The sequence below is a fragment of the Panthera pardus genome, unplaced genomic scaffold (genome assembly GCF_024362965.1).
Source record: "Panthera pardus isolate Hobbes unplaced genomic scaffold, ASM2436296v1 HiC_scaffold_24, whole genome shotgun sequence".
NCBI classification, from domain to species: Eukaryota; Metazoa; Chordata; class Mammalia; order Carnivora; family Felidae; genus Panthera; species Panthera pardus.
In genome coordinates this window covers 59,853,043-59,880,680 of record NW_026526810.1, presented here as the reverse complement: position 1 = coordinate 59,880,680, position 27,638 = coordinate 59,853,043, and the positions used below count along the sequence as shown (strand labels likewise).

At 34.6% G+C, this 27,638-nt stretch overlaps 1 protein-coding gene across 6 annotated transcripts in view; it reads right to left on the bottom strand.

Moving 5' to 3' along the window:
- DPH6 (diphthamine biosynthesis 6) overlaps positions 1-27,638 on the bottom strand; it is a 439,826-nt gene that overhangs the window by 247,815 nt on the left and 164,373 nt on the right. For 5 of the 6 annotated variants that reach the window (XR_008417119.1, XR_008417120.1, XR_008417121.1 and 2 more), the window contains exon 8: positions 21,721-21,808. Coding sequence is in view for 1 of the 6 variants with exons in the window: in XM_019442636.2 (XP_019298181.1) it covers positions 20,005-20,058; positions 21,721-21,808 (142 nt within the window). In the remaining 5 variants the exon portion in view is untranslated. Of the gene's footprint in view, positions 1-13,755; positions 20,059-21,720; positions 21,809-27,638 lie in introns of those variants that run through there. The other variant, XM_019442636.2, reaches the window with a different exon arrangement.

Below are 27,638 nucleotides of genomic sequence, written 5' to 3'. Positions count from 1 at the left end.
AAAGTCTCTAGTTAAGTAAAGCTGTACATTGAAAGTTCTCAGAAGACTCAATTACTGTCCTTCATTCTTCTAGTAAATACAATTCAGGAGAGGCTTAAAAGGAAGTTTAGAAAAGATTCCCAAAGGATTTATATTCTCTCATTAAATATTCACTTATTTAAGGAAGTGAATGACCAAGTGATAGATATCAAACTGAATCAATAAAAAGAAGCAGTTAAATAATACATGCTATAATATCGTGTAAAATATTTTCCTACATGTGCACCATGGTCTCCATTATAAACAAAATAAAAAATAGGTTACCAAAACCCATCATTTTGTTCTGAACTTTAGTTATAAAAAATATAGAAAATTCACTATTTATGTATTATGTTACAGTTAAAGAATGTACAAAAATATAAGCAGATAGCAGTTTCTACCTTATTTCAAACTGAACTTGAACTACTTTTGAACTTAATCCAGGGAAATCACTTTTAAAGCAGTGGAGGATCTTATTTTTAAAGGGACGTGAAACCTTACCCCTTGGTTACACTATTAGAAAAAAGATAGTATATATGTAATGTACAATATGATTACAGTGAACACTGCTGTACGTTATATAGGAAAGTTGTTAAGAAGTAAACCCTGGAGCACCTGGGTGGCTCAGTCGGTTAAGTGTCCTACTTTGGCTCAGGTCATGATCTTGCAGTTTGTGAGTTCGAGCCCTGCGTTGCTCTGTACTGACAGCTCAGAGCCTGGAGCCTACTTGGGATTCTGTGTCTCCTCCTGTCTCTGCCCCTCCCATGCTCATGCTCTGTCTCTGTCTCTCTCTGTCTCTCAATAATAAATAAACATTAAAAAAAAAAGTAAGTCCTAAGAGTTCTCATCATAAGGAGAAAAAGTTTTCCCTTTCTTTTTTCTTTTCTTTTATTGTATCTATGAGAAGATGGATGTTATTGATGAATTTATTGTGGTGATTATTTTACTATATATGTGAATGAAACCATCATGCGGTACACCTTAAACTTATACTGTGATATATATCAAATATTTCTCAATAAAAGGTTTTATGTGTTTGAATTGGATCAACAATCCATGAACTTATACACATATATAAAAAGATCAACAGAGACTCAAATATGTAGCTGCAAAGTATCATAGTAGATAGTATTTGCTCAATAAGGGTAGAACTTTTGATGTAATGTGGCACCCGATATACCGCTAACATTCATTGTGAAAGTACTACCGCTCAAATAACATAACAATGTGAACATTTTCTATGATTACAGTAGCCATTTTCTAATTAATAGATATTATTAAATACTAATATTATTTAATAATATTAGCACTGTTAGATATTAGCTCATTTATAATATTTGAGACTGACCTATTTGGGGGAGGTGTTGCATTATCATTAATTCTTCTTGAGACTTTCTTTTTCTATTCTGTCCACAACTATTTTACTGCTTCCAAGAACTTCAATTCCTAATGCCACCTTTAATATATTAAAAAGGTCAAATGTAACAATAAGAGCATTACACTGTTTTCTCAGAGAAATTTTGTATTTGCAGCAAATTGGGAAGTTCTTCCCAATCTTTACCATGTTAAGTATAGATTGTATCCTTAGATTATAAACCATTAAGAAATTATAAAATATTATTGCCTAATTTTATCACACAAAAAAAGATAAATTTAGAAGCAAAAAATCCAGGGGCACCTGGGTGGCTCAATTGGTTAAGCATCTGACTTAAGGTCAGGTCATGATCTCATGGCTCGTGAGTTCAAGCCCGGTGACGGGCTCTCTACTGACAGCTCAGAGCCTGGAGCCTGCTTCAAATTCTGTCTCTGTCTCTCTCTCTCTCTCTCTCTCTCAAAATACAAATAAACATTAAAAAACAATTTAAAAAAGAAGCGAAAAATCTAGAATTCTTTCCTAACAAATCATTCTCCATGTTTCTCTCTGTCCTTTTTTCAGGCTCATAAATTTTAAACATCTATAATCATACCATAGGCATAATTGTGTCTTTAAAATTGTGCATTTACAGCAAAGGAAACAACCAACAAAACTAAAAGGCAACCAACGGAATGGGAAAAGATATTAGCAAATGACATATTGGACAAAGGGCTAGTATCCAAAATCTATAAAAAGCTCACCAAACTCCACACCTGAAAAACAAATAATCCAGTGAAGAAATGGGCAGAAAACATGAATAGACACTTCTCTAAAGAAGACAGCCAGATGGCCAACAGGCACATGAAAAGATGCTCAACATCGCTCCTCATCAGGGAAATACAAATCAAAACCACACTCAGATATCACCTCACACCAGTCAGTGTGGCCAAAATGAACAAATCAGGAGACTATAGATGCTGGGGAGGATGTGGAGAAACAGGAACCCTCTTGCACTGTTGGTGGGAATGCAAATTGGTGCAGCCACTCTGGAAAACAGTGTGGAGGTTCCTCAAAAAATTAAAAATAGACCTACCCTATGACCCAGCAATAGCACTGCTAGGAATTTACCCAAGGGATACAGGAGTACTGATGCATAGGGGCACTTGTACCCCAATGTTTATAGCACTTGTACCCCAATGTTATAGCACTTGTACCCCAATAGCCAAATTATGGAAAGAGCCTAAATGTCCATCAACTGATGAATGGATAAAGAAATTGTGGTTTATATACACAATGGAATACTACGTGGCAATGAGAAAAAATGAAATATGGCCTTTTGTAGCAACGTGGATGGAACTGGAGAGTGTGATGCTAAGTGAAATAAGCCATACAGAGAAAGACAGATACCATATGGTTTCACTCTTATGTGGATCCTGAGAAACTTAACAGAAATCCATGGGGGAGGGGAAGAAAAAAAAAAAAAAAGAGGTTAGAGTGGAAGAGAGCCAAAGCATAAGAGACTCTTAAAAACTGAGAACAAACTGAGGGTTGATGGGGGGTGGGAGGGAGGGGAGGGTGGGTGATGGGTACTGAGGAGGGCACCTTTTGGGATGAGCACTGGGTGTTGTATGGAAACCAATTTGACAATAAACTTCATATATTGAAAATAAAATAAAATAAAATTGTGCATTTAATGGTATGCAATATGTAATTATCAATGTTGTATACCCTGTATAATAAATATTTTGAATGGATGTCTTCCACTGAGCTGGTGTACTATAATTTAACTATTGCCCTTAAAAAGAAAAATGCAAGCATGTCCATATTTAAAATGCTTAGAAGAGTATCTGTTATATACAGTAAGTTCTGCATTAGTGTTGGCTTTCATTATTGTCATTATTATTATTGCTATCACTGCTATTGTTATTGTAATTGTTCTTAAGGTACTTAAAAAGTAACACTTAAGAAGAATAAGTGAGATGTAAAAATATCCTAATTAGTTGATACATATACAGTTGACCCTTGAACAATGAGGAGGATGCTGACCTCCCTGTGCAGTTGAAAATCTGCATATAACTTACTTTCCCTTTTTCCAAATTTTCATTTAAATTCCAGTTCGTTAACATACAGTGTAATATTAGTTTCAGGTGTAGAATTTAGTGATTCTTTACTTACATAGAACACCCAGTGCTGATCACAAGTGCCCTCCTTAATCCCCTTCACCTATTTCACCCATCCCCTACCCACCTCCTCTCTGGTAACCATCAGTTTGTTCTCTATAGTTAAGAGTATGTTTTTCGGTTTGCTTCTCTTCTCCCCCCCACCCCCCACCATGTTCATTTGTTTTGTTTTTTAAATTCCACATATAAGTGAGATCATATGGTATTTGTGTTTCTCTGACTGGCTTATTTTGTGTATAGCTTTTGACTCCTTAAAAACTTACCTACTAATAGCTCACTGTTGACTGGAAACTTTATGGATGACATAAACAGTCAGTTAACACACATTTTAAATGTTATTTATTATATAATGAATTATTACAATAAAGCAAGCTAGAGCAAAGAAAATGTTTAGAAAATCATAAGGAAGACTAAATACATTTACAGTATTGTATTAAAAAATGAATCTGTATATAACAGGCCCATGCAGTTCAAACCTGTGTTGTTCAAGGGTCACTTGTATATTCTTGGGAAATCCAAGAGAATTAACAAAAAAGATACTAGAAATAATAAAATTTTTTTGAGTTAGTGCTATAAAGTCAATTTATAAAAAACCAGAAGCTTTATGCAAACAATAACTTGTTAGAAAACATAATGTAAGAAAACTATAATTATAGCTAACATTTATTGAACATTTGTTAAGTGCCAGGCATACCTTATATTTATTTATTCACTTAATCTTCAAAATTACCTTACATTCATCAAATCCAAGACAACATCCACTGGGAGACACATAATTTCAAAGATGTTAAAGTATGGAAAACATGGTTTATTATCTATAAAATTCAATATTATCATCCCTATTTTAAAGGGCAAACTGGGACAAGAGAGTTTAGAAAATTTGTTCAAGGTTGGTCAACATGAAAGTGAAAGTCAGCCTGGATCCCTTTCTCTTTCTGGGAATACATAAATAAAACTTTTTTCTACATTAACCTTGTATCCAGAAACTTTACAAAACTTACTATTAATTCTAAGAAGTTTGTAGATTTGTTTTATGTTTTCTATTTATACACTTATAATCTTCAAATAATAATAGGTTTCTTTCTTCCTTTCCCTAACTTATACATTTATTTATTTTTCTTGCCTTCTCTACTGGTTGAACAGAGGTAATGATTTCAAGCATTTTTATCGTGTCTTTAAACTCAGATGAAAAGATTTCATCAACTCACACTGAAAGTAGGATGTTTGCTGCATCATTGGCAATGGTCCTATGCTTTTGTCTTTGTTATTTTGTTTATATGGTGAATTCATTGACTGATTTCCAGTTGTTAAGTCAGCCTTGCATTCCTGGAATAACCTAACTTGATTATTCATTTTATACATTACAGGTGCTATTTGATAATATTTTTTGAAGGATTTAAAAATCTATGTTCATGACTGTGATTGCTTTACTATTTTTTAAATTCCTTAAAAAATTCCTTAATTATCAGATTTTGTTATTTCCAAGTATATTTAAAAAAATTAGAATCATGAATCTAAGACAAATATAGATTGAACATATATCAAATATCAGTAAAGATTGATTTTACCCACTGAGTAAAACTAGTCCAAGGAAATCAGAGAAGTTACACTAATGAAAGAACTCTAGAATAAGACAGGGATAAATATACAAAAATGGTTAATGTCCTGCAGGGCTCTGTTCTACTTCACAGAAAGCATTCACATCCCTGCTGAGCAAAAATCTACATATCAATTAGCAACTTCACAGAGTCTAGGCCTTAATCAGTAAATTTTAAGTGAAATACAAGTTCATCTCCTAGACAATGAAATATTCCTTGAGTGGGTTTAATAATACCCCAGAATAACACTGAAAGGATATGCAGTCATCCTTTCCAAAGCATTGTAAACAGAAATGTCAGTTATACTTAACAGAATCTACATTGTAATAACTAAATAACATTATAGTAACAAAATAATGAGTCTCCTCTGCTGTTTTTTTTGAAAAGTTTCTATAAAATTGGCAATTTTGCCCTTAAATGTTTGGTAAAACTTACAAGTGAAGCCATTTAGACCTGGAAGTGTGTGAAGATCTTTAGTAATAAATTTATCTAATACAAAGGACTATTCAGATTTGCTGAATTATTTCTGGTGTCAGTTTTTTTTTAAAGGAAATTTCCAATTCATCTAGGTTTTCAAGTTTATTAGCATGAAGTGGTTGGCAGTATCTTCTTTTTTCCTTTTAACATCTGAAAGAACCATAAGGATGTCTTCCTTTTAAGATTTCTGGTACTGTTCATAGTTGACCCTTGAACAACATGGAGGGTTAGAGACACCAAACCCTTGTGCAGTTGAAAATCCACATATAACTTTTGACTCCTTAAAAATGTAACTACTAATAGCCCACTGTTGACTAGAGGCCTTACAGATTACATCAACAGTCAGTCAAGTAACACATAATTTGGATGTTCTATGTATTATATACTATATTCTTACAATGAAGTAAAATAGTAAAGGAAATGTTAAGAAAATCACAAGGAAGAGAAAATATATTTACAGTAACGTCTTTATGGAAAAAAATCCATGTTCAGGCAGACCTACGCAGTTCAAACCTATGTTGTTCAAGGATCAACTCTATTTGTGCCTTCACTTCAATCTCAGTGTTGCCAGGGATGAATTCAGTTTAGTCATTTCCAAGAATAAACTGTTGGCTTTGGTGATCGCTCTACTGTATGTTTCTATTCTATTTAATTTCTTTTTAAACTTTATTATTTTTGTTTCTTTGGGTTAAATTGCTATTTTTTATCTAACTTCTTATGATGATGGCTTAGCTCATTGATTTTCAGCCATCCTTCTTATCTAATATATGTCTACATCTATATAGATACCTATGTAGATATATATTTGAGGCTATATATGTAGATATATATTTGAGATATATATTTGAGGCTATAGATTACATTAGAAATACTGCTTTAATGTTATTTTATAATTTTGATATGTCAAATTTTTCATTGGCAATTTGTTCAAGAAATTATTAATTTCCCTTGGGATTAATTCTGTGTATCATGGATTACTTAGAAATTTGTTTAATTTCCACATGTATGAATATTTTCAATCTATCTTTTTAAAATTGTAATTAAAAACTTGCAACATAAAATTTACCATCTTAACCATTTTCAAATGTACAGTACAGCCATGTTAACTATATACATATTGTGCGACAGATCTCTAGAATTTTTCATCTTGTAAAACTGATAGTATATACTCACTGAACAAATATTCAGTTCTCCCTCCCCCTAGCTCCTGGCAACCAATATTATACTTTCTGTTTCTAAGAGTTGGAGTACTTTAGATATTTCAGATAAGTAGAATCATGAAGCAATTGTCTTTTTTTATGATGGGCTTATTTTACATAGCATAATAATCTAAAGGTTTGCCCATGATGTTGCATATGACAGGATTTCCTTCTTTTTTAAGACTGAATAATAGTCCACTGTATGTATATACCACTTATCATTATCCATTCATTTCTTAGTGAATATTTAGGTTGTTGCCACATATCAACTATTGTGAATAATGCTACAATGAGTGTGATAGTACTATTTAAGACCTTAATTTCAATTCTTTTGGATAAACACCCAGAAAGATTTCTGGGTCATGTTCTACTTTTAATTTTTTGAGGAATCTCTGTATTGTTTTTCTATAATGGCTGCACCATCACATTCTTACGAAAAGTGCACAAGCGTTTCCATTTCTCCACATCCTCACCACCATTTGGTATTTCTCCTCCTCCTTCTCCTCCTCCTCCTCCTTATTCTTCTCCTTATCTACCTTTTCCTTATTCTCCTTCTCTTCTTTCTTTAAAAATTTTTTTTAAAAAGTTAATTTATTTTTGAGACAGAGAGAGAAAGTGCAAGCAGGGGGTGGTCAGAGAGAGAGGGAGACACTGAATCCAAAGCCCAAACTCTGAGCTGTCAGCACAGAGACTGATGTGGGGCTCGAACCACAAACTGCGAGATCATGACCTGAGCTGAAGTCTGACACTTAGCTGACTGACTGAACCACCCAGGCACCCCTCTTCCTTTTTTGATAGTGCAACCCTACTGAATGAGGAGATATATCACTGTGGTTTTTATTTGCATATCCCTAATAATTAGTGATGCTAAACATTTTTTTATACAGCTGTTGGCCCTTTGTCTACCTTTGTTGGAGAGAATATATTCAAGTCCTTTGCTATTTTTAATTGGATTATTTTTGTGATTGAGTTAGAGTATTTTATATATCCTGTATAATAATGTGTGTGTGTTTTTAATGTTTATGTATCCATTTTGAGAGAAAGCATGAGCAGCAGAGAGGCAGCGAGAGAGTGGGGGAGAGAGAATCCTAAGCAGGCTCCACACTGAGGTGAGATCTGGGATGAAATCAAGAGTTGGACACTCAACTGATTGTGCCACCCAGGCATCCCACTAATATGATTTGCAGATGTTTTCTTCCATTGTATAAGTTGCCTTTTCACTGTGTTGTTGATTGACTGATTTTCTGTGCATAAGTTTTTAAGTTGGATGTAGTCCATTTGTCTATTCTTGCTTTTGTTATCTGTGTTTTTGGAGTCATATCCAAGACATCACTGTCAAATCCAATATCATGAAGATTTTCTCCTATGTTTTTTTAGGAGTTTTATAGTTTCAGGTCTTATGTTTAGGTCATTAATCCATTTTGAATTAATTTTTGTAAATAGTGCAAGGGAAGAGCCCAAATTTGTTCTCTTGTTTATGGATTTCCAGTTTTCTCAACACCATTTGTTGAAAATGGCATTCTTTCCCTATTGTGTAGCCTTGGTACTCTTGTTGAAGGCATTTGACCATATACAAGAGGGTGTATTTCTGGGTTCTCTATTCTTTATGTTGGTACCATACTGTTTTAACTACTGTAACTTTGTAATATTTTTTAAAATTAGAAAGTATAAAGCATTGTTATTTTTTCAAGATTACCGGGATATTTGGGGTCCTTTGAGAATGTATATGAATTTTAGGCTGGTCTTTTCTATTTCTGCAAAATAACAATTAAAAAAAGCAATTGGAATTTTGATAGGGATTGCATTAAATTTTTGGATTATTCTGGGTAGTATGGATAATTTGACAATACTAAGTCTTCCAACCTACAAACATGGAACGTCTTACTGTTTATTTGTCTTCTTTAATTTTTTTCAGCATTTTTTTGTTGTGGTTTTTACTGTATAAGCTATTCATCTTCTTGGCTAAGTTTATTCCTAAGAATTTTATTATTTTTGAGGCAATTATGAGCAGGACTATTTTCTTAATTTCCTTTACAGATTGTTTTTAGTGTATAGAAATGCAACTGGCTTTGTGCGTTGCAACTAGTTTTGTATCTTGCAACTTTGCCGAATTCACTTATTAAGTTCTAACAATTTTTTGAATGTTTGTTTATTTTTGAGAGAGAGGTATACAGAGAGAGAGAGAAAAAGAGAGAGAGAGGCAAAGAGAGAGGGAGACACAGAATCCAAAGCAGGCTTCAGGCTCTGAGCCATCAGCACAGGCCCCGACGTGGGCCTTGAACTCATAAACCGTAAGATCATGACCTGAGCTGAAGTCAGATGCTTAACCAACTAAGCCACCCAGGCACGCCTCTAACAATTTTTTTCTGAACAAAATCCTTCCTTAAGGTTTTCTACATGTAAGAACATAGCATCTGCCAACAGAGAAAATTTTACTTCTTCCTTTTAGATTTGGATGCCTTTTATTTCTTTTTCTTATCTAATTGTTCTGTTTAGGGCTTTTAGTACTGTGTTGGATAGAAATGGTGAGAAAGGAATCCTTGCCTTCTTCCTAATCTTAGAGGGAAAGTTTGTTTTTTTACCTTTGACAATAACGATAGCTATGGACTTTCATTTATGGTTTTTATTCTGTTGAGGTAATTTCCTTATAATTTTAGTTTGCTGAGTGTTTCCATCGTGAAAGTGTGTTGAATTGTGTCAAATGCTTTTGCTCTATCAATTAAGGTAGGTAGTTACTGTCCTTTACTGTGATATATTATATTGTTTGATTTTCATATCCTGAACCGTCTTCATATTAAATGAATAAATCTCACTTGGTCTTGGTATATAACAGTTTTAATGTATTGTTGAGTTTAGTTTCCTTATATTTTGTTGAGGATTTTTGTGTCAACATTCATCAGGGATATTGGACTGTACTTTTCTTGTATTATCTTTGCCTGATTTGGTATCAGGGTAATACCAACTTCATAAAATGAGTTTGAAAGTATTCCCTCCTCTTCACTTTCTTGGAAGAGTTTAAGAATTCCTGTTAATTCTTCTTTAAAAGTTTCACAGAATTTTTCAGTGAAGTCATCTGGTTCTGGGTTTTTCTTTGTTGGGAAGTTTTGATTACTAATTTCATCTCCTTACTAGTAACAGTTCTTCTCAGATTTAAAATTCTTCATGATTTAGTCTTGGTAGGTTGTATATTTCTAGAGCTTTATCCATTTCTTGTAGGTTATCCAATTTGTTGGCATATAATTGTTATAGTAGTAGTCTCTTATCCTGTTTATTTCTGTTACACCAATTGCAATGTTTCCTCTATTGTATTTTATTTTTGTTGAGTCTTCTACTTTTCTTAGTCTAGCTAAAGTTTGTCAATTTTGTTGATATTTAAAAAAAAACTGTTTCATTTTTTTTCTATTGTTTATTCTTTCTTTTATTCCTGTTTTAATCTTTATTATTTCCTTTCCTCTGCTAGCTTTCTATTTAGTGTGTTCTTTTTCTAGTTCCCTGAAATGTAAAGTTACATTGTAGATCTGAGATCTTTGCTTTTTTTTTTTAATTTTTAAGAATTTTATTTATTTTGAGAGAGAGAGAAAGCACAAGTGGGGAGGGACAGCGAGAGTGTGATAGAGAGAGAATCTCAAGCAGGCTCTGCACTGTCAGCGTGGAAACCGATGCAAGGCTTGAACCCACAAACTGTGAGATCCTGACCTGAGCCAAAGTTAGTTGCTTAACTGACTGAGCCACCCAGAAGTCACCGCCCTGCCCCCACACCTTGCTTTTGTTTTTAATGTATGTGTTCACTGCTATAAATTTACCTTTTGGTGCTGCTTTTGCTGTATCTTATAAGTTTTGGTATTTTTTTTTCTTTTTTTCTTTTAGAGAGATAGTGCTGAGTGGTGGGGAGGGGCAGAGGGAGAATCTTAAGCAGGCTCCACTCTCAGCATGGAGCTCAGTGTGGGCTTGATCCCATGACCCTGGGATCATGACCTGACTTGAAATCAAGAGTCGGATGCTCAACAGACTAGCCACCCAGGTGCCCCTGTTATTATTTTTTTTCCTTAAGATATTTTCTAATTTCTTATAACTTTTTTCTTTGACCTATTGATTGTTCAAGAACGTATTTTTTTTTTTTTAATGTTTATTTATTTTTGAGAGAGAGAGAGAGAGACAGAGTACGAGCAGGGAAAGGGCAGAGAGAGGGACACACAGAATCCAAAGCAGGCTCCAGGCTCTGAGGTGGCAGCACCAAGTCTGATATGGGGCTCGAACCCACGGATGGAGAGATCATGACCCGAGCCAAAGTCGGCTGCTTAACCAACTGAGCCACCCAGGCACCCCAAGAATGTATTTTTAAATTTTAGTAGCTTTGTAAATTTTCCATTTTCCTTTTGCTATTGACTTCTAGCTTCATTTCATTGTAATTGGAAAAGATACTTGATAGGATTTAAATCTTAAACTTGTTAAGATTTGTTTTGTGGCCTCACAAGTGATCTATCCTGTAGAACGTTTCTTGTGTGCTTAAGAAGAATGTACATACTGCTATTATTGGGTGGAGTGCTATTTTTATGTCTATTAGGTCCAATTAGTTTATACTATTGTTCAAGTCCTCTGTTTCTTTACTGATCTTTGAATTGGTTGATCTATATATTATTGAAGAAGAAATATCAAAATCTTTAGTATTATTGTGTCAATATTTGCTTTGTATATTTGGGTGCTCTGCTGTTAGGTGCATATTTATTTATTGTTATACCTTCCTTGCGAATTGACTTTTTTTTTTTTTATCATAATGTCCTTGTCTCTTGTGACAATTTTTGACTTGAAGTCTATTTATCTGATATATGTATGGCAACTCTTTCTCTGTTTTGATTACCATTTTCATGGAATATCTTTTTCTATCCTTTCATGTCCAGTTTTTGTATGTCTTTATGTCTAAAATGTGTCTCCTATAGATAGCATATAGTATAGCTTATTTTTTTTATCCGTTCAGCCACTCTGTCTTTGATTGAAGGAGTTTAACTTATTTACATTTAAAGTAATTACTGATAGAGTAGAATTTACTACTGTCATTTTGTTCATTGTTTTCTTCATGTCCTGTAATTATTTTGTCATTCCTCTCTTGCAGCTGTCCTTGGTGTGTTTCGCAGGTTTGTTTTTTGTTTGTTTATTTGTTTGTTTTGTAGTGGCATGCTTTGGTTGCTTTCTTACTTTCTTTTCTGCATTTTCCATACGTATTTTCTTTGTGGTTACTATGGGAATTACAGGAAACAGATATCTTACTGTTATAATAATCTATTCAAACTAATAATATCAGTCATATAAAAAACTCTACTCCTTTACATTCTTCCTCTTCCATTTTATATTACCAATGTCACAAATTACATCTTCATATATTTTGTATTCTTATTTTTAAATTTTTATTTGTAAAATTCTATATCAGAATTAAAAGTAGTTTACATGACACCATCATAGTAGTACAGGTTTCTGTACGTATATTCACCTTTGCCAGAAAGCTCTACATTTTCATATGCTTTAGTGTTACTGTCTAGTGTCCTTTTATTTCTTTTTCCTTTTCAACATAAAGAACTCACTTTAGCAATACTTGTAAGACAGGCATGTTTAGCAGTTGATGGACTCCCTCAGCTTTTGTTTATCCGGGAAGGTCTTTATCATTCCTTCAACTTTTCTGAATGTTTAAAATTTTCTTTAATAAAATGTTGGGATAAAACAAAAGTGAAGTTAAGAAAATTTCAAAGAAAAACTAAGAAAATTTATTATTAGCAGGTTCACACCAAAGGATGCTAAAGGATGTTAAGACCTTAACATGAATGTTATTATCTGGAATTATATTTGCCTATTCCTTGAGGAAACAAATTGCAGTGAAGTGGACAAACCATAAATGTACCATCAATGAATTTTGACAAATGCCATTACTGTCATCCTGGAAGTGCCCTTGCTTTTATGTCTAAAGGATATTTTTGCTGGGTACAGAATTCTAGGATGACAGTTATTTTCATCTAGTATTACAAAAGATATGATTCCATTGTTTGGGTTTCTCCTTTTTTTCTGTTTAAAAGCTAGATTTTATTCTAATAGTCTGAGAGTAGCCTGTTTTGAAGACACTTTAACTGTTTTTAATTTCTTTGCATTTGTTTTCAGCAATTTCATCAGCATATGCCTATAGAATTCTATTTTATTCAGCTTGGGTTTCATTAAGACCTCTTGAATCTGTACCTTGGTGTGTTTCATCAACTTTGGAAAGTTCTCAGTCATTATCTTTTGAAATATTGAATCTTTCCCATTATCCCTCTCCTTTCTTTCTGACACCAGTTATATGTATTCTAGACCACTTCGTTGTTTCTACTTCTCCTAACCTCTCATGTGTGCTTTCTATCTTTGTTTTTCTACATGCTTCATTCTTAATATTTTCTTTTCACCTATTTTCCAATTCACTGAATCACTCTTTGGCTATACCTATAGATGTTTCACAAGACCCTCTCCCCTTCCCGACCTTAACCCAAACAGTCATAGCTCACCACCACTCTCTGCCATATGACCAAAACTTCTGGTCTTATTACTCTGAATCTGGGTTTAAATCTATCACCATGGAAGCCCAGGATTCTCAGACTATGCTTATTCCATAAAATTGAATCCCCATTTCTTTGGGCAGTGAGGCAACTTTCCCACCATTTTCTTTAGTTTATATATTTATTTGTCTCACTCCATAGGATCCATAGGCTATCCATAGGATAAAAGCTTCAGGAAAGAAATGATTTTTGGGTGTTCAGTTCACTATTGCATCCCTACTATATGAACAGTGCTAGGTATATAGATGTAAACACTCAACAAATATGTGTTAAACAAACGAACAGTATTCCACTTTTCTTTTATTTCTTTTAATACTTTCCCCACTTCTCTTTTATAAGAAATCAACAAAGTGAAACTTTATAAAAAACATCAGAAACTTTATTTTAAAAATAACAACAACAACAAGCCACATAGGAGAGCATAACAACTAAACACTAGGAAATAATATATAGTCAACTAGAGTTTAAAAGCAGAGAAGAAAATTGATTGGTTATTTTATATTACCTTCCCCCAAACTGATAGGTCCACCACGGATTTTGGAATGAAAAATACTCTTCCGCTGTCCAATTTGATTCTTGACTTGTCGACACAGTGGTATATTATTGCTAGTATTGAAATTCATGCATTTGGGACAGAAATGAGTCAAGTAGTTCTCTAAATTTGAGTGAATCTGATGCTTGATTACTCTGCTCCAATGACCTTTTGTAGCAATAGTGACTTACTGGTACCCAAAGCCAAAATCTCTCTGAATCTCAAGTTATGTCATTGAAGTTTATAGAATTAGGTTTTAAAGCTTCTGAAATGCCTTGTTTCCCCTTACCAAATCATTTTCCTCCTCTTTAGCTTGAGGACAAAGATGCGGAGGTAGGAAAGATGGGGTAGGAAAGCTGTACTGAACCAAATGTTGGTGAATAAAAATCATCATTTATCTTCCTTCTTTTGCCCCTTCTGTAAGGAAATATTTTTGAGGTGGCATAGAACAGTGGCAGCATACCTCTATGGATAGGATCTTCCAGTTTATACACGTTGCTATGAGTGGTGAGAGCAAATTTTCATGCATAACAAACTCAAGAGGCCTTCCATCTGAATGCTTTCAGTCTCTTTTATACATATACTTTTCCCCGGCAATCTCTAAGTAGACTTTAGCATAGGATCAACTAGATTTCAACCCACATTGTGGGTACCATTTTCACTTGAGTTCTATGGAAAGTTTTAAAGGGCACTAATATGTCTCTTTCTACTTAGACTACTAAATAATGTTGCAGAATCACATTTAAATATTTATTTAGCACTAAAACTCACTACACCATCTCCACCCTGCCCCTTGAAGTTAATTTTCTTAATTAAATACTTAAAATGTACAAGTATATGCTCATTATAAGATGTCACCAATTACAGATATGTAAGTATTAAGCTTTTCTATTTTCTCTCTTCATGCCCCTTTCCCCCAAAGAAACCAATATCATCACTCTGGTTATTATATGCCCATCCCTATTCTCCTTATTCAAATATAAATAAATACATAAGCTCCTTGCCTCCACCAATATTTTTCAGAAAAACAGGATCAAATCCTACACATCACTCTAGATGGACTAGAAATCTGTCACGGTAATCATGATTCCCAGAATAACTTCATTTTGAAGTTAGAATTAAAATTACTCTGTAATCTGTCCTTATTTATAGTGAATTCCATAGGGGCCTAAGAGATTTTTTAAACAGAGTAGGTGTCCATAGGTATTTGTTAGATCGAAGCAAAAAATAAAAGGAGATAGCTTAATGTTATAAAGTTTTTCAAGATATTTGATGATAGTTTGAAATAAAGCAAAATAAAGTGAAAGAGCCAAGAATGGACTATGAGACTATGGTATATTTAAAAGTTATAACTTCCACGAATGTGGGCCTTTACAATTATGTAAAATATATAATTGTCCCATGAGATTATTTCAAAAATCAAAATTAAGTACTAAGTAATAGTAGAGTCCATTAATAAAACTGGGGCTAACTTTCTGTGAACCTGTTTCTTTAAATATGCAGTGGCTTTGCCAACAATTAATTTGAAATATTATTTCCCATAAAGCTGTTTGGAAAATCTAAAACAACTATATAAGGAAGAAAAAGCTTGTAATGGTGAAAAGTAAAAGTCTTGATTCTTCTGTTAAAGGTTATGCATTTTAATATGATCTTTTGGCTGATTTATGTAAAGCTTTGTATTTTTCATTTTCTCAAGGCTGCCACTGTAGTGATGTATGGTACATTTTAGCATCAAGTTTGCCATAAGCAATAAAGCCTGGGCCCCAAAGAAATTTTAATATATTTCCCCATTTTTTAACCTGGAGCTTTCCATTATTCAGTTATTTTGTTCAAGATCCCCTGTTTAGTTGATATAAGTTTTATATTCACATAAATAACTTCACAATTTTAACTTAAAGATAAAATTTAAATAGATTAATTATTTGATAGAGAAGTTTAAGGGTCATCATATGTAAAGTGAAAATCTTAGTGATAATTTAAATTTTACACTGACAATCTGTCTAAAGGTTGTATTTTTATATTCTAGTCTGTTTGGAGCATTTTTTCTCTAACAACAAGATAAAAGAAAAATAAACAAGAAATTGACTTTCATTAAATGATATGCAACAGGAAAAGGAAGCACATGTCTATAAAATTCTGTAAGAAGAAAAAATGAAGAAAATAACAATTATAAATTCAAAGATCTTATTCCAGAACTAATAGTTGTTACAGAGAGTATAAAGATAAAAAGGGAATAGTCCTCAAGAAATTTATGACCTAGTGTTAATAACAAGTGCTTAAACATTATAAGATATAGCTGATTATTTGTCACAAGAAAGGAAGAAACGAAGTGTTAGGACAGACAGTTCATCAGGTGGGGCCATGAATGTTTGAGCTCAAGCTCAATCTGCCAGGAATATCATGGGTAGGATATAAACAGTTAAAGAAAGTGAAGAAGAAAGGAAGACAAATAAGATAGAAAAAGCAAAGGCAAGAGAGGAGGGAAGCATAAGGCACAGTAAGAGAGTATCCATCTAATGACTCCATACTACTGGAGTAAAGGATACACGTAGGGGGGTCCCGAGAGCAAGACTGAGAAAGGACGTTATGGTTAACATGTTGGACAGTCTTCAATTCGTGGCTAAATATCTTTTTTACTTAGAAAAAAATGTAGCTGTATTACACATTTTTGTGCACAGAAACAAAATCTAGGAAGAAAAAATCAAGATGGCAGTGGGACAGAATTTGGGGATAATGAAAGCAAGGAGTCCACTTAAGGAAGCTTTATGTTCTCCAAGAGTTTAGGCAAGATACTACTTTCACTAGAGAGATGGGCATAGAGATGGAATGGTGTAAAAGATAAATTAGACTAGCATGTAAAGAACTAGATAACCAACTTAATGTCATGCTAAAAGAGAGAGAGCTGTAAGAAATGATGCCAGTATTCTTTTCCTGAGTTATTAGGGGGGAAACAGTTGTGTTAAATAATAAAAATAAGGAGAAAGTACATTTGGAGAGGACAATGAGTTCAAGGTTTGTACACAACGAACTTGACAAATACTGAATAGAGTCACATCCAGCAGCCAGTCAGAAATAAGGATCTAGAGTTAAGGAGAAAGAGTAGTTATCAGCAGAAAGATCAGAAAAAGAGTGACTTGAGAATCATCTGCATAAAGCTGAAAAGTAGACTGTGGGAGAAGATGAAATCCCAGAGACAGAAAATATGAAAAAATTAAAAAAATGTAGCCATAAAAGGAACTGGGGAGTATATACTTGTTGAAGGTAAGAAACAGAGAAACTACTGAAGGAAACAGAAGAAATCTTGAGCGAGTACAAGTCAGAATGGTACAGGGACATGTAACCATTAGAGGGGAATTTTTCAAGGAGGTGGTGGCCAATATTATCAAGGAACAGGATTAATTAAAGATTATGAAGATTGAGAAAAGACCAAGAGCACTTCATCAAAGTAACTGAGGTCAAGCTAGATTGCAAATGTTATAGAGTGAATGGAAATTAAAAGAATTTAGGGAACGGATATAGATTTTCAGAGTGGTATTCAAGGTACTACCTTCTAGATCTATTATTTGGGGTGGAGGTTTAATTAATTTACTCTGAATTTGTAATAGCAATGTGATTTTGATAAAACATGTGAGAAAGTATCTATATTTTTGCCCTCTAGCATTTATTTACCTTCCTTTTGGAAATCATACTTCGTTTTCCCTCTAGAATCCCCTTCTCTACTACTTGGGTGAGTTCAGGAGTAAAGCTGGTGACTAAAACAATGTGATAACAACACACATCTATTAGAATGGCAAAAGTCCAAAATATTGATAACACTAAATGCTGATGAGGATGCTGAGCAACAAGAATTCTCATTCATTGCTGGTGGGAATATAAAATCATGTAGCCACACTCGATGACAGTTTGGTAGTTTCTTATAAAAACTAAACACAGCCTTAACCATATGATCCAGCAATCACACTCCTTGGTATTTACCCAAGGGAGTTGAGAACAAAAACTGGCACATAGACATTTACAGCAGATTTACTCATAATTGCCAAAATTCAGAAGCAACAAAGATGTCCTTTGGTAGGTGAATTGAATGATAAGTAAACTGTGGTACATCCAGACAACGGACTGTTACTCAGCACTTAAAAACTAATGAAAAGACATGGAGGAAGCTTAAATGCATATTCCTAGGTGAAAAAAGCCAAACTGAAAAGACTACATATTGTATGACTACAACTATGTGACATTCTGGAAAAGATAAAACTATAGAGACAGTGACAAGATTAGTAGTTACCAGGGGTTAAAGGGAAAGCAAGGATGAACAGGCAGAGCACTGAGGATTTCTGGGGCAGTGACACTATTTTGTATGATACTATAATAGTGGATACATGTCACTATACATTTGTTCGAATCCATAGAATGTACATCATTAAGAGTAAACCATAATATAAAGTATATACTTTGGGTGATAATGATGTGTCAGTGTGAGTTACATTGTTACACTGACTGTAACAAATGTACCACTCTGATGTTGATAGTGGGAAAGGCTGCGCATGAGTGGGAACTCTGTTCCAGATATTCAATTTTGCTGTGAACCAAAAACTGTTGTAAAAAATTAAGTCTGTTCAAAGTAAACTCGTCTAATGTCAGCAAAGATAATACCAAAAAATTACGTTCATAATTTGGCTATTATAGATAATGCTGCTATAAACACTAGGGTGCATATATCCCTTTGAATTAGTATTTTTGTATTCTTTGGGTAAATGCCTAGTAGTGCAAGCTGGATCATAGGGTAGAGGCATAGGGTGGTGCTATCTTTAAGTTTTTAAGGAACCTCCATAGTGTTTTCCAGAGTGGCCATGCCAGTTTGCATTCCCATCAACAGTTTAAGCGGGTTCCCCTTTCTCTGCATCCTTCCCAACACCTGATGTTTCTTGTGCTAATTTTAGTCATTCTGATAAGTATGAGGTGGTATCTCATTGTGGTTTTGATCTGTATTTCCCTGACGATGAGTGATGTTGAGCATTTTTTCATGTGTCTGTTGGCTATCTGTATGTCTTCTTTGGAAAAAATGTTTATTCATGTCTTCAGCCCATTTTCTACTTAGATTATTCATTTCCGGGGTGTTGAGTTTTGTAAGTTCTTTATATATTTTGGATACTAACCTTTTATCACATACGTCATCTGCAAATATCTTCTCCCATTCTGTAGTTTGTCTTTTAGTTTTGTTCGTTGTTTCCTTTGCTGTGTAGAAGCTTTTTATTTTGATGAAGTCCAGTAGTTTATTTTTGCTTTTGATTCCCTTGCCTCAGGAGATATATCTAGAAAGAAGTTGCTAGAGCCGATGTCAAAGAGGTTACTGCCTGTGCTTTCTTGTCTAGGATTTTTATGGTTTCAGGTCTCACATTTAGGTCTTTAATCTGTTTTGAATTTATTTTCGTGTATGGTGTAAGAAAGTGGTCCAGTTTAATTCCTTTGAAAGTTGCTGTCCAGTTTTCCCAACACCATTTGTTGAAGAGACTTTTTCCTTTTGGATATAAAAATTGTGTTTTTTAATGTTACAAAATAACCAGTAAGAGTTAATGATATTCTTCCTGATTGTCCAATAATGTTGATAAAATGAATACTGTATCAAAACAAAAAATGACAAATCATGTTGGAGACATCCAGTAGAATAAACTTGATTGGCTAAATAAAGTGATTGCCTTTTCATCCTGATTTTCAAATGCTCTGCATCATTATATAATTGGAGGAGATGAGAGCAGGGAAGAGAGAAAGGGGAAAATAAACCAGCGTGATGAAAGCAAAGAAATGTTACAGAAATGAGAGTTGAAGATGAAATAAAGGGGAAAAAGGGCACACATCAGACAGAGGTCATGGACAGGACATGGAAACAAAAGTCATAGAAAGTGAATCCTGAAGAAATTGCCAATAAGAATGAACAAGGCTTTCACATTTCCCCAACTAATCAATGTTTCTATTAGAATAAAAAAATGTAAAGAAAGAGCTGGATATAGTAATTGAGAAAATACTACGTAATTTTTTCCATAAATGGCAGTTTAGTAAGCAATGTCCAAAAATGCTTTTTAAGAATTATGTATATAATTAGATGTTCTATAGTTGTCAGGCAATGGGGACACCTAAAAAAAAGAAGAAGGAAAACTCACCATATTTATTCATATTTATCCCACCTTAAAGAAATCACATTCTTTTTTTCAAGAGGGCAAATGGACTGTGAAAACCAATGAAATACTAAAACAACAAATGAATAAGGAGATATTTAGGTAAAGCCGAACATACAATGAGTGATGTCTAAACAAGAATTCGGTGGTTTTTATTTTCTGTGCATTGCACGTGGCAGCAATAGTAGCAGAGAACTAGAAGGTAAGAGGTTCCTTTCATTGGATATGAAGGAGGTTTGGATAGTACGACTTCATTTTCTTGAGGATTAACAGCTTTTGGGGAAAAGATCACCAGTAATCATCTAGCTTAATTCAGTGACTTACTTTCAATCCTGTCAACCCTAATTTTTCTGGACACTACTAATTATTTTCTCACTTTGGAAACTCATTCTAAGATTTCTGGAGTTACCATTCTTTTCCTTCCTTTGCCAATCCTCATTAAACCCTTTTGATTCTTCAGATTCCCTGTCATATATATAACTTGGGTGTGCCTCAAGACTTGGTGACAGAACATGAAACATGCAGAAAACTTTTTCTGATCCTTTACATCTCAAGGAATCGACCTTAAAAATTTTGTTTTTATGTTTACTCATTTTTGAAAGACAGAGAGAGACAGAGCACAAACAGGGGTGGGGCGGAGAGAGAGGGGGACACAGAATATGAAGCAGGTTCCAGGCTCTGAGCTGTCAGCACAGAGCCCGACGTGGGGCTCGAACTCACAAATCGCGAGATCATGACCTGAGCTGAAGTTGGACGCTCAACCAACTGAGTCACCAAGCTCCTCTCAAGGAATGGACCTTTTAGTCAAAGGATGCAAACCAGATCTTTACCTATTCCAAATACATCTTTAAATTGACATTCTGCTGTATCTTGACAATCAAGGTATTTAAAATAAAACCCTTTATCACACTTCTGCCTCACTTTCCATGTTTCACTTGTACTTCTGTTCTCGTGGATAGTTTTGGAAAATCTCTTGTTTCTTTTCTTCCTCCACTCTTTTTTAAAAAAATTTTTTTAATGTTTTATTTATTTTGAGAGAGAGAACGAGAGAGCGAGGGAGCACAAGTGGGGGAGGGGCAGAGAGAGAGGGAGACAGAATCTGAAACAGGCTCCAGGCTCTGAGTTGTCAGCACACAGCCTGACGCAGGGCTTGAACTCACTGACTGTGAGATCATGACCTGAGCCGAAGTCAGACGCTTAACCGACTGAGCCACCCGGGCACCCCCTTTTCCTCCAATCTTAAACTTCATGTAATGAAGCTCCAATTCTTCCTCAAACCTTTCCTCTCAGGCATATGTACAATAAACTAATTTTTATTTTACTAGATGATTTAATATTTGATTATATAATATCCTGTCCTCTCACTACTTCATGTATATAGGAGTCCCTTTTGAAGTGAATTACAAACTCTTCGGAAATGTAATTTATTTTGCATCATATAGAGTTCTCACAACTAAAAACATTTGCAAAGTTCTTCACTAAGGATATGAAAAAAAACCCCAATGCTTTTTTTTTTTAACCCTTTTAGCTATTGTTATAGAATTATATATACAGAGCCAGTGCATGTATCTCAACTTTCTATTGAAATCACTGTTGAGTCTGAATCTTAGATTTACTTGCCTTGTCCTCCAAGTGCAATTCCAAAAAGCGTAGATAAGCAACAGGTGCAAATGCATCAGCTGAATGTATGACCACTTCTGATGCATCCCTAAAACACAAAAATTTTATAATGCATTTACTTACTACATAAATTATGGCAAATTGTTCTCTGCTAGTGTCTAGAAGAGACCAAAAATCCCCCTTTTGTATTTATTTCCACTGGTAACAATATGTAGTGATTAACTACATATTAATAGTCCAATTTTTAATTGGGAAAAGGATTTGGGGAAATGAAATTTCCAGGAAAAAGTAACGAAGCTTTTTGTCTTCATAACGACACACAGTTCAACTTTCAGGTTCACTCAAAGCTCTCTGAGCACTTTTGAGACTTAAAATTCCTATTCAATTTCATTTTCACAAATTTGCTTGGTAGGGGCTAACCATTAAACAATAGCGCTTTATCTTCATTATTCCTTTCATTTTCAAGAGGTAATTCATTCAGTGTTTCACACAAAATCTCAATTATCCTTCACAAAAGCAGTGCTGGTGATGGTTTTAAGCTCTAGGTGAACTCTTCACACTGCAATATCGTTGCTATTAAAATTGATTGTCTGACATAGTAATTACCACATTCAGGTAAAATGATATGAACTGCTTGCTGGCACCATATGGATACATGTAAATTAACTCAACTTTTATCAAAGATACCCTGTAAAGCACATATGAATAACTAAGATGTGTGAAGTTCTAATAACTAATTATTTTTTATTGTTGTTTATTAAGAAAGCAATAGTGTTTTGCATTTCAACCGAAATTTTAAAAATAGAAATTCCCCCATATCTCTTTAATGCCTTGGGAGCTAGTTCCATTGTTTATATTACTACATTGTTAGCATTTTAACCTTTGTAGGATAGCAAGATAAATTGTTACTTTATTTGACTTTGCCACTAATGTAAGTTATTTTTGAGTCAACTTTCGTAATGTAAAGTTATTTAATGGCAATAAAAGGAACCTCAAAATACTTGGCTCCAAAATATTAAATTTTCATGGACAAAATCTGTTTACTTTCCCCTTTGAAAGATCAGAGATAGAAAAAAAAAATGTTTGATGATTAAAAAAGTCAACTACCATTCATGAACTTTTAATATCAAATATGCCTCTTGTTAGTGCTTAGGAAAAATAACATTAAAAAAGGCTTCTGTGACATTACAAGGAAAGCAACTTCTAGTATAAAAGAAACAGAATTATTAAAGAGTCAGGATCTTGACAGAAAGGTATAACTGCCTTCACAGGCTACATCAACCAAAAGATGTCTCAGGTGTAACGAGGAGGAGGAGCAAGACAAAGTAAAGAGGGCCTCAGGATTTCTCCCACGTGCCCCTCTGGCTTGTTAGCCCTAATCCTATTTCTCCTACTTAGTCCAGAGTTGCTTGTTCTGATCCTATCTTGGCTCAGCAATCAGATTCCGATTCCAGTTCCTATGTACAGTCTCACTCTTACATTAAATTTCAATCTCCCTGTTCCTGATCTCAGCCGTGGATACAGACCCTGAGCCTTGATTATGCCTCATCTAGGCAGCTTGGTCTTGATATTCTTGACAATGGAGTACACCAAAACTCTAATTAACCCAGAACCAATGCTATGTCAGCAGAAAGGGTGTCAGCAACTCCCTTGTCATGCCAGTATTCTCCACTAGAAACAGAAGGTTGAGGGGCACCTGGGTGGCTCAGTCGGTTGGGCGTCCGACTTTGGCTCAGGTCATGATCTCACGGTTCATGGGTTCGAGCCCCGCGTCGGCCTCTGTGCTGACAGCTCAGAGCCTGGAGCCTCCTTCGAATTCTGTGTCTCCCTCTCTCTCTGCCCCTCCCCCGCTCAAGCTCTGTCTCTGCGTCTCTCAAAAGTAAATAAACATTAAAAAAATTTTTTTAAAAAGAGACAGAAGGTTGACAGCAAATAGCTCATTTAATAAATGTAATTACTGCATTCTGAATAAAGATCGTTATTCAGAGAAAACACAGATATTCTAAGCGCTAAATAAAGAAGAATATGATTTTTATGGATTCTATTAAACCCATAATCTCTAATTGACTAACATCAATTCATTCACTTATACAATAAGCCAGCCAACTGGAAGAGACTAGATCTCAAATGAACAGTGTTTAATGCTACCATTTCTCTTCTTTACCCTTTTGGAATATCCTCAGAGTTACCCAGGAAATTAAGACCAACTGTGCCACAGCAAAAATGTTTTCCAGTTGGCTACTTTCCTGTCCTTTCCCTATTAATACAAAGAGTCTGGGCACTATCTCTTATACAAGTGGGGCTTCTCTGCAGCCAAGGGGGCTAGCCCATGTTCCCTTTCACTGTGGCATTAGACTTACCCCTATTTACAACTTCAAAAGGATAGGTGAGTCAGGCCAGGCTCCCAAGGTGTGAGGTCAGGCCCTATCCCCTCACTTCAAAACAAAAAACCCTGACATTATCTCTTGAGACACAGCCATGGTCTTTGTTCCTACCCTTCTTCTAAAAAGACAACTGTAAACAGACCCTCTGTGGATTCACACTTATCCTCATAGACATGTCCAGTATCATTTCTGCAAAGCCTTCCCTAGTTTTCTCCTTTATGTGCTTTAGTAATGTGTTCACAGACTTTTCATTGCACATCTACTACATTATAATTACGTGTTTGTATGCTTGTCTTCCTTCGTAGAGAGGGAACAGATTTTGATCACCTTTGTCTGACTTACCCCCACCCGACCTCTCTTGGCTCAGTACAGAGTACATTGCTTGGTATTTATCAGACATTTGCTGAATAAATGACTGTATAGTGAAACTTTGTTAAGTATCTTCACACACACTAGTGAGCTCTCACAAACCCACACTAATTTTTCAGTTACCTATCTTCACATGAATACATACTTTTTCATATGTGCATGCTGTATGTATACGTGTGTGTATACACCAATAATAGCATATAGGATCTCTAGCATAATAAAGATAATACTTAATAGGTCTAAAAATTTAAATATAAGGAAAACAGTTCATAAATTTAAGTAAATTCCCAGATTATACAGGATAGACGTCAGAAGGTAGATAAGTGCTTGATTCATCCTTACTGCTAAATGTCACATTATGATGCTCTGTGCTGAATGATGCCTTGAGTGGGTAGAAAATAGGAGTAGGTGGGGAAAATGAGTACAAAGTATTTTAACCATGGAATTTAGTTCTCCCTCTCTCCCTCCTTCTGTCCTTCACATTCTTCCTTCCATCTGTTCACCCATCCATCCATCCATGCATGCATCCATCCCATGTGTAGCAACTTTACATTAGCAGTATAGTAATACCAATACTAATAATTCAAATGGAAAGATGGAGTTGTATCAAATCCTGACATTTACAAAATATGTTCGTTGACAGAAGAAAATCACTTCCATTAAAACAACATTAAGAGTTCAGTTTTTATGTCTGATACACACAGATATATATTTCAAAGTAAGAAGTAATAAGTAGGCTCTTTATTTGAGGATCTACAATTGTCTTGCAATTATCCTCCTTTGTTAAAGGCTAGGCTATAATTCTTTTCCTCAAGGCCTTTCCAGAAACAAACAAACAAACAAACAAAACACCCACCTTTATTTTCTGAACTAAAAATCTGTATCTAGAAATGAGTAATCACATTCTAATTGACATGAAAAGTGAATTGTGAAATGTTCTAGCTAGTAAGTTTTAAAATTACTTCCAGACAAAGACTGCTATATGACTTTCCTGTAAGATTTAAAAAATGTTAATTGAGGCAAAATGTATATTATAATAAACTTCCAGAACCACCTCAATTTCTCTAAATTACTTCATTATACAAAAAGGATTCAATCTGTGTTTTTGAAAAAAAAAATCCCTAATAATAATCAAATCATTTTGCAAGTAAAAGTTTATTTTTTCTCCCCTTAGAGGTGGTCTTCTCCTTCTCATCAAAAAAAATATATATATATAAATTGATTTAGACATTTGAAATGAGCTTCCTAATAATCAATTAGTTTTATGCCAACTGTGGCAGGCCACTATTAAATCAAATAGAACAGGATAAATTGTTAAATTTGTCCAAGGAATGAATTCGAAGTTACAAGATCCAGATTTATTTATTTATTTATTTATTTATTTATTTATTTATTTTTGAGAGACAGGGAGAGACAGAGCACAAGTGGGGGAGGTGCAGAGAGAGAATAAGACACAGAATCCGAAGCAGACTCCGGGCTCTGAGCTGTCAGCAGAGCCCGACATGGGGCTCGAACTCACAAACTATGAGATCACTACCTGAGTCAAAGTCGGATGCTTAACTGACTGAGCCACCCAGGTGCCCCTACAAGATCCAGTATTATTAATGGTCAATTGTTAACAAACCGTTACAAGAACTACACTTTTAATTGTATCTCTAAGTCAAATAACTTTAATTTGTCTAACCTGTTATGTTAGGACTTTGGTATGGGTGATTTTCCCACCTCTCCTGTTGCAGGAAGAACTCATCTACAGGGCAGGGCATTAGCTTGCAGAGCTCTGCTCACACAATTCATCTCAATAAACGATTATTCAATTGAACTTAACAGCTCATTTCGGCACTAGAGGGTTCTTTTTTTTTTTTTTTTTTTTTTAAACTAGGGGGTTCCATACCTCCCCTGACATCCCTCTCTACGATAGCATGACTAATTTCCCTCATGCTATTGTGTTGGTCAGGCTCAGGTTTCTGTGCCTACAAATGATGTCTACAAAAGATTCAGTGTTTAGGGCTAAAGCACTATAATAAACAGACCTTCTGGTTATGTAGTGTAAAGCAGTACATCTCTTAGAATTCTAAGTTGGTCATAAAGACTTCTAAGACCTCAAGTTGTCAAGTAAACGGGAAAAGTTTGCTTCTTTGGCATTTTTCTCTTACTGTGCTTTGTTTTGTTTTGTTTTTACTAATTTAGTTCGACCCATATTAATAAGCAAATATATTGCAAGTTTCCCATTATACTGTAATTCAACCTAGCATGCAAATACTCTTCTTGAAAAACCAGATAGTATAGAGTAAGACCTAATGTACACTTCATTCAGGAATCATACCCAAATGAAGAAATATCTCCTACCTATGAACTTATGACTTTTATCCTTTATCATCTTGTATCTTAATTGTGTACAGATGTATCCTCCAGCTAATCTTCAAAGGCAGGACCTATCTTTTATTTTAGTGTTTATTGACTTATTTTGAAAGAGAGAGAGAGAGAGAGGGAGAGCAAAGCATGAGCAGGGGAGGGGCAGAGAGAGGAGAGAGAATCCTAAGCAGGCTCCACACCTGGTGTGGAGCCCGACATCAGACTCCATCTTATGACAGTGAGATCATGACCTGTGCCAAATCAAGAGTTGGACACTTAACCTGCTGAGCAACCCAGGTGCCCCGCCATCTCTGAACAACAATGATGTGCAGTAGAATGCTCTAGACATAATAGGTACTTGATAAATGTTTGCCAAATAAATTATTCTGTTGATGGTTATTAAAGGAAAAGAGTTAGAAGAACATGAAAGAAGAGTGGATGATTATTATATATATGATAATGAAAGTGTCCTGGCCATGTTTCACTAGATAAACGTATCTGTTTAGAAAATTCACCTAGAGTTGTCTTAATTTTCTTAGCTCACTCCTCCGCTCATTATTAATATGTACCAAAAAACCCATCCCTTAGTGGTGAACATGTTGAAGCTGTTCCTCAATACAGGATTCTAATCTTTCATCAAATGAGGCTTCTGAAATCAAGCATAATTCTGCCAATCTTTTCCAAGAATGAGAGCTTAGGAAAAGCAGATAAAGTGTTCTTTTAGCATAGGAGAAGAGTGACATAATTTAGAGTATGGATAACAATGTAACAAACTGAACAACAACAAAAAAAACAAAGTTCTTGTTTTTCACT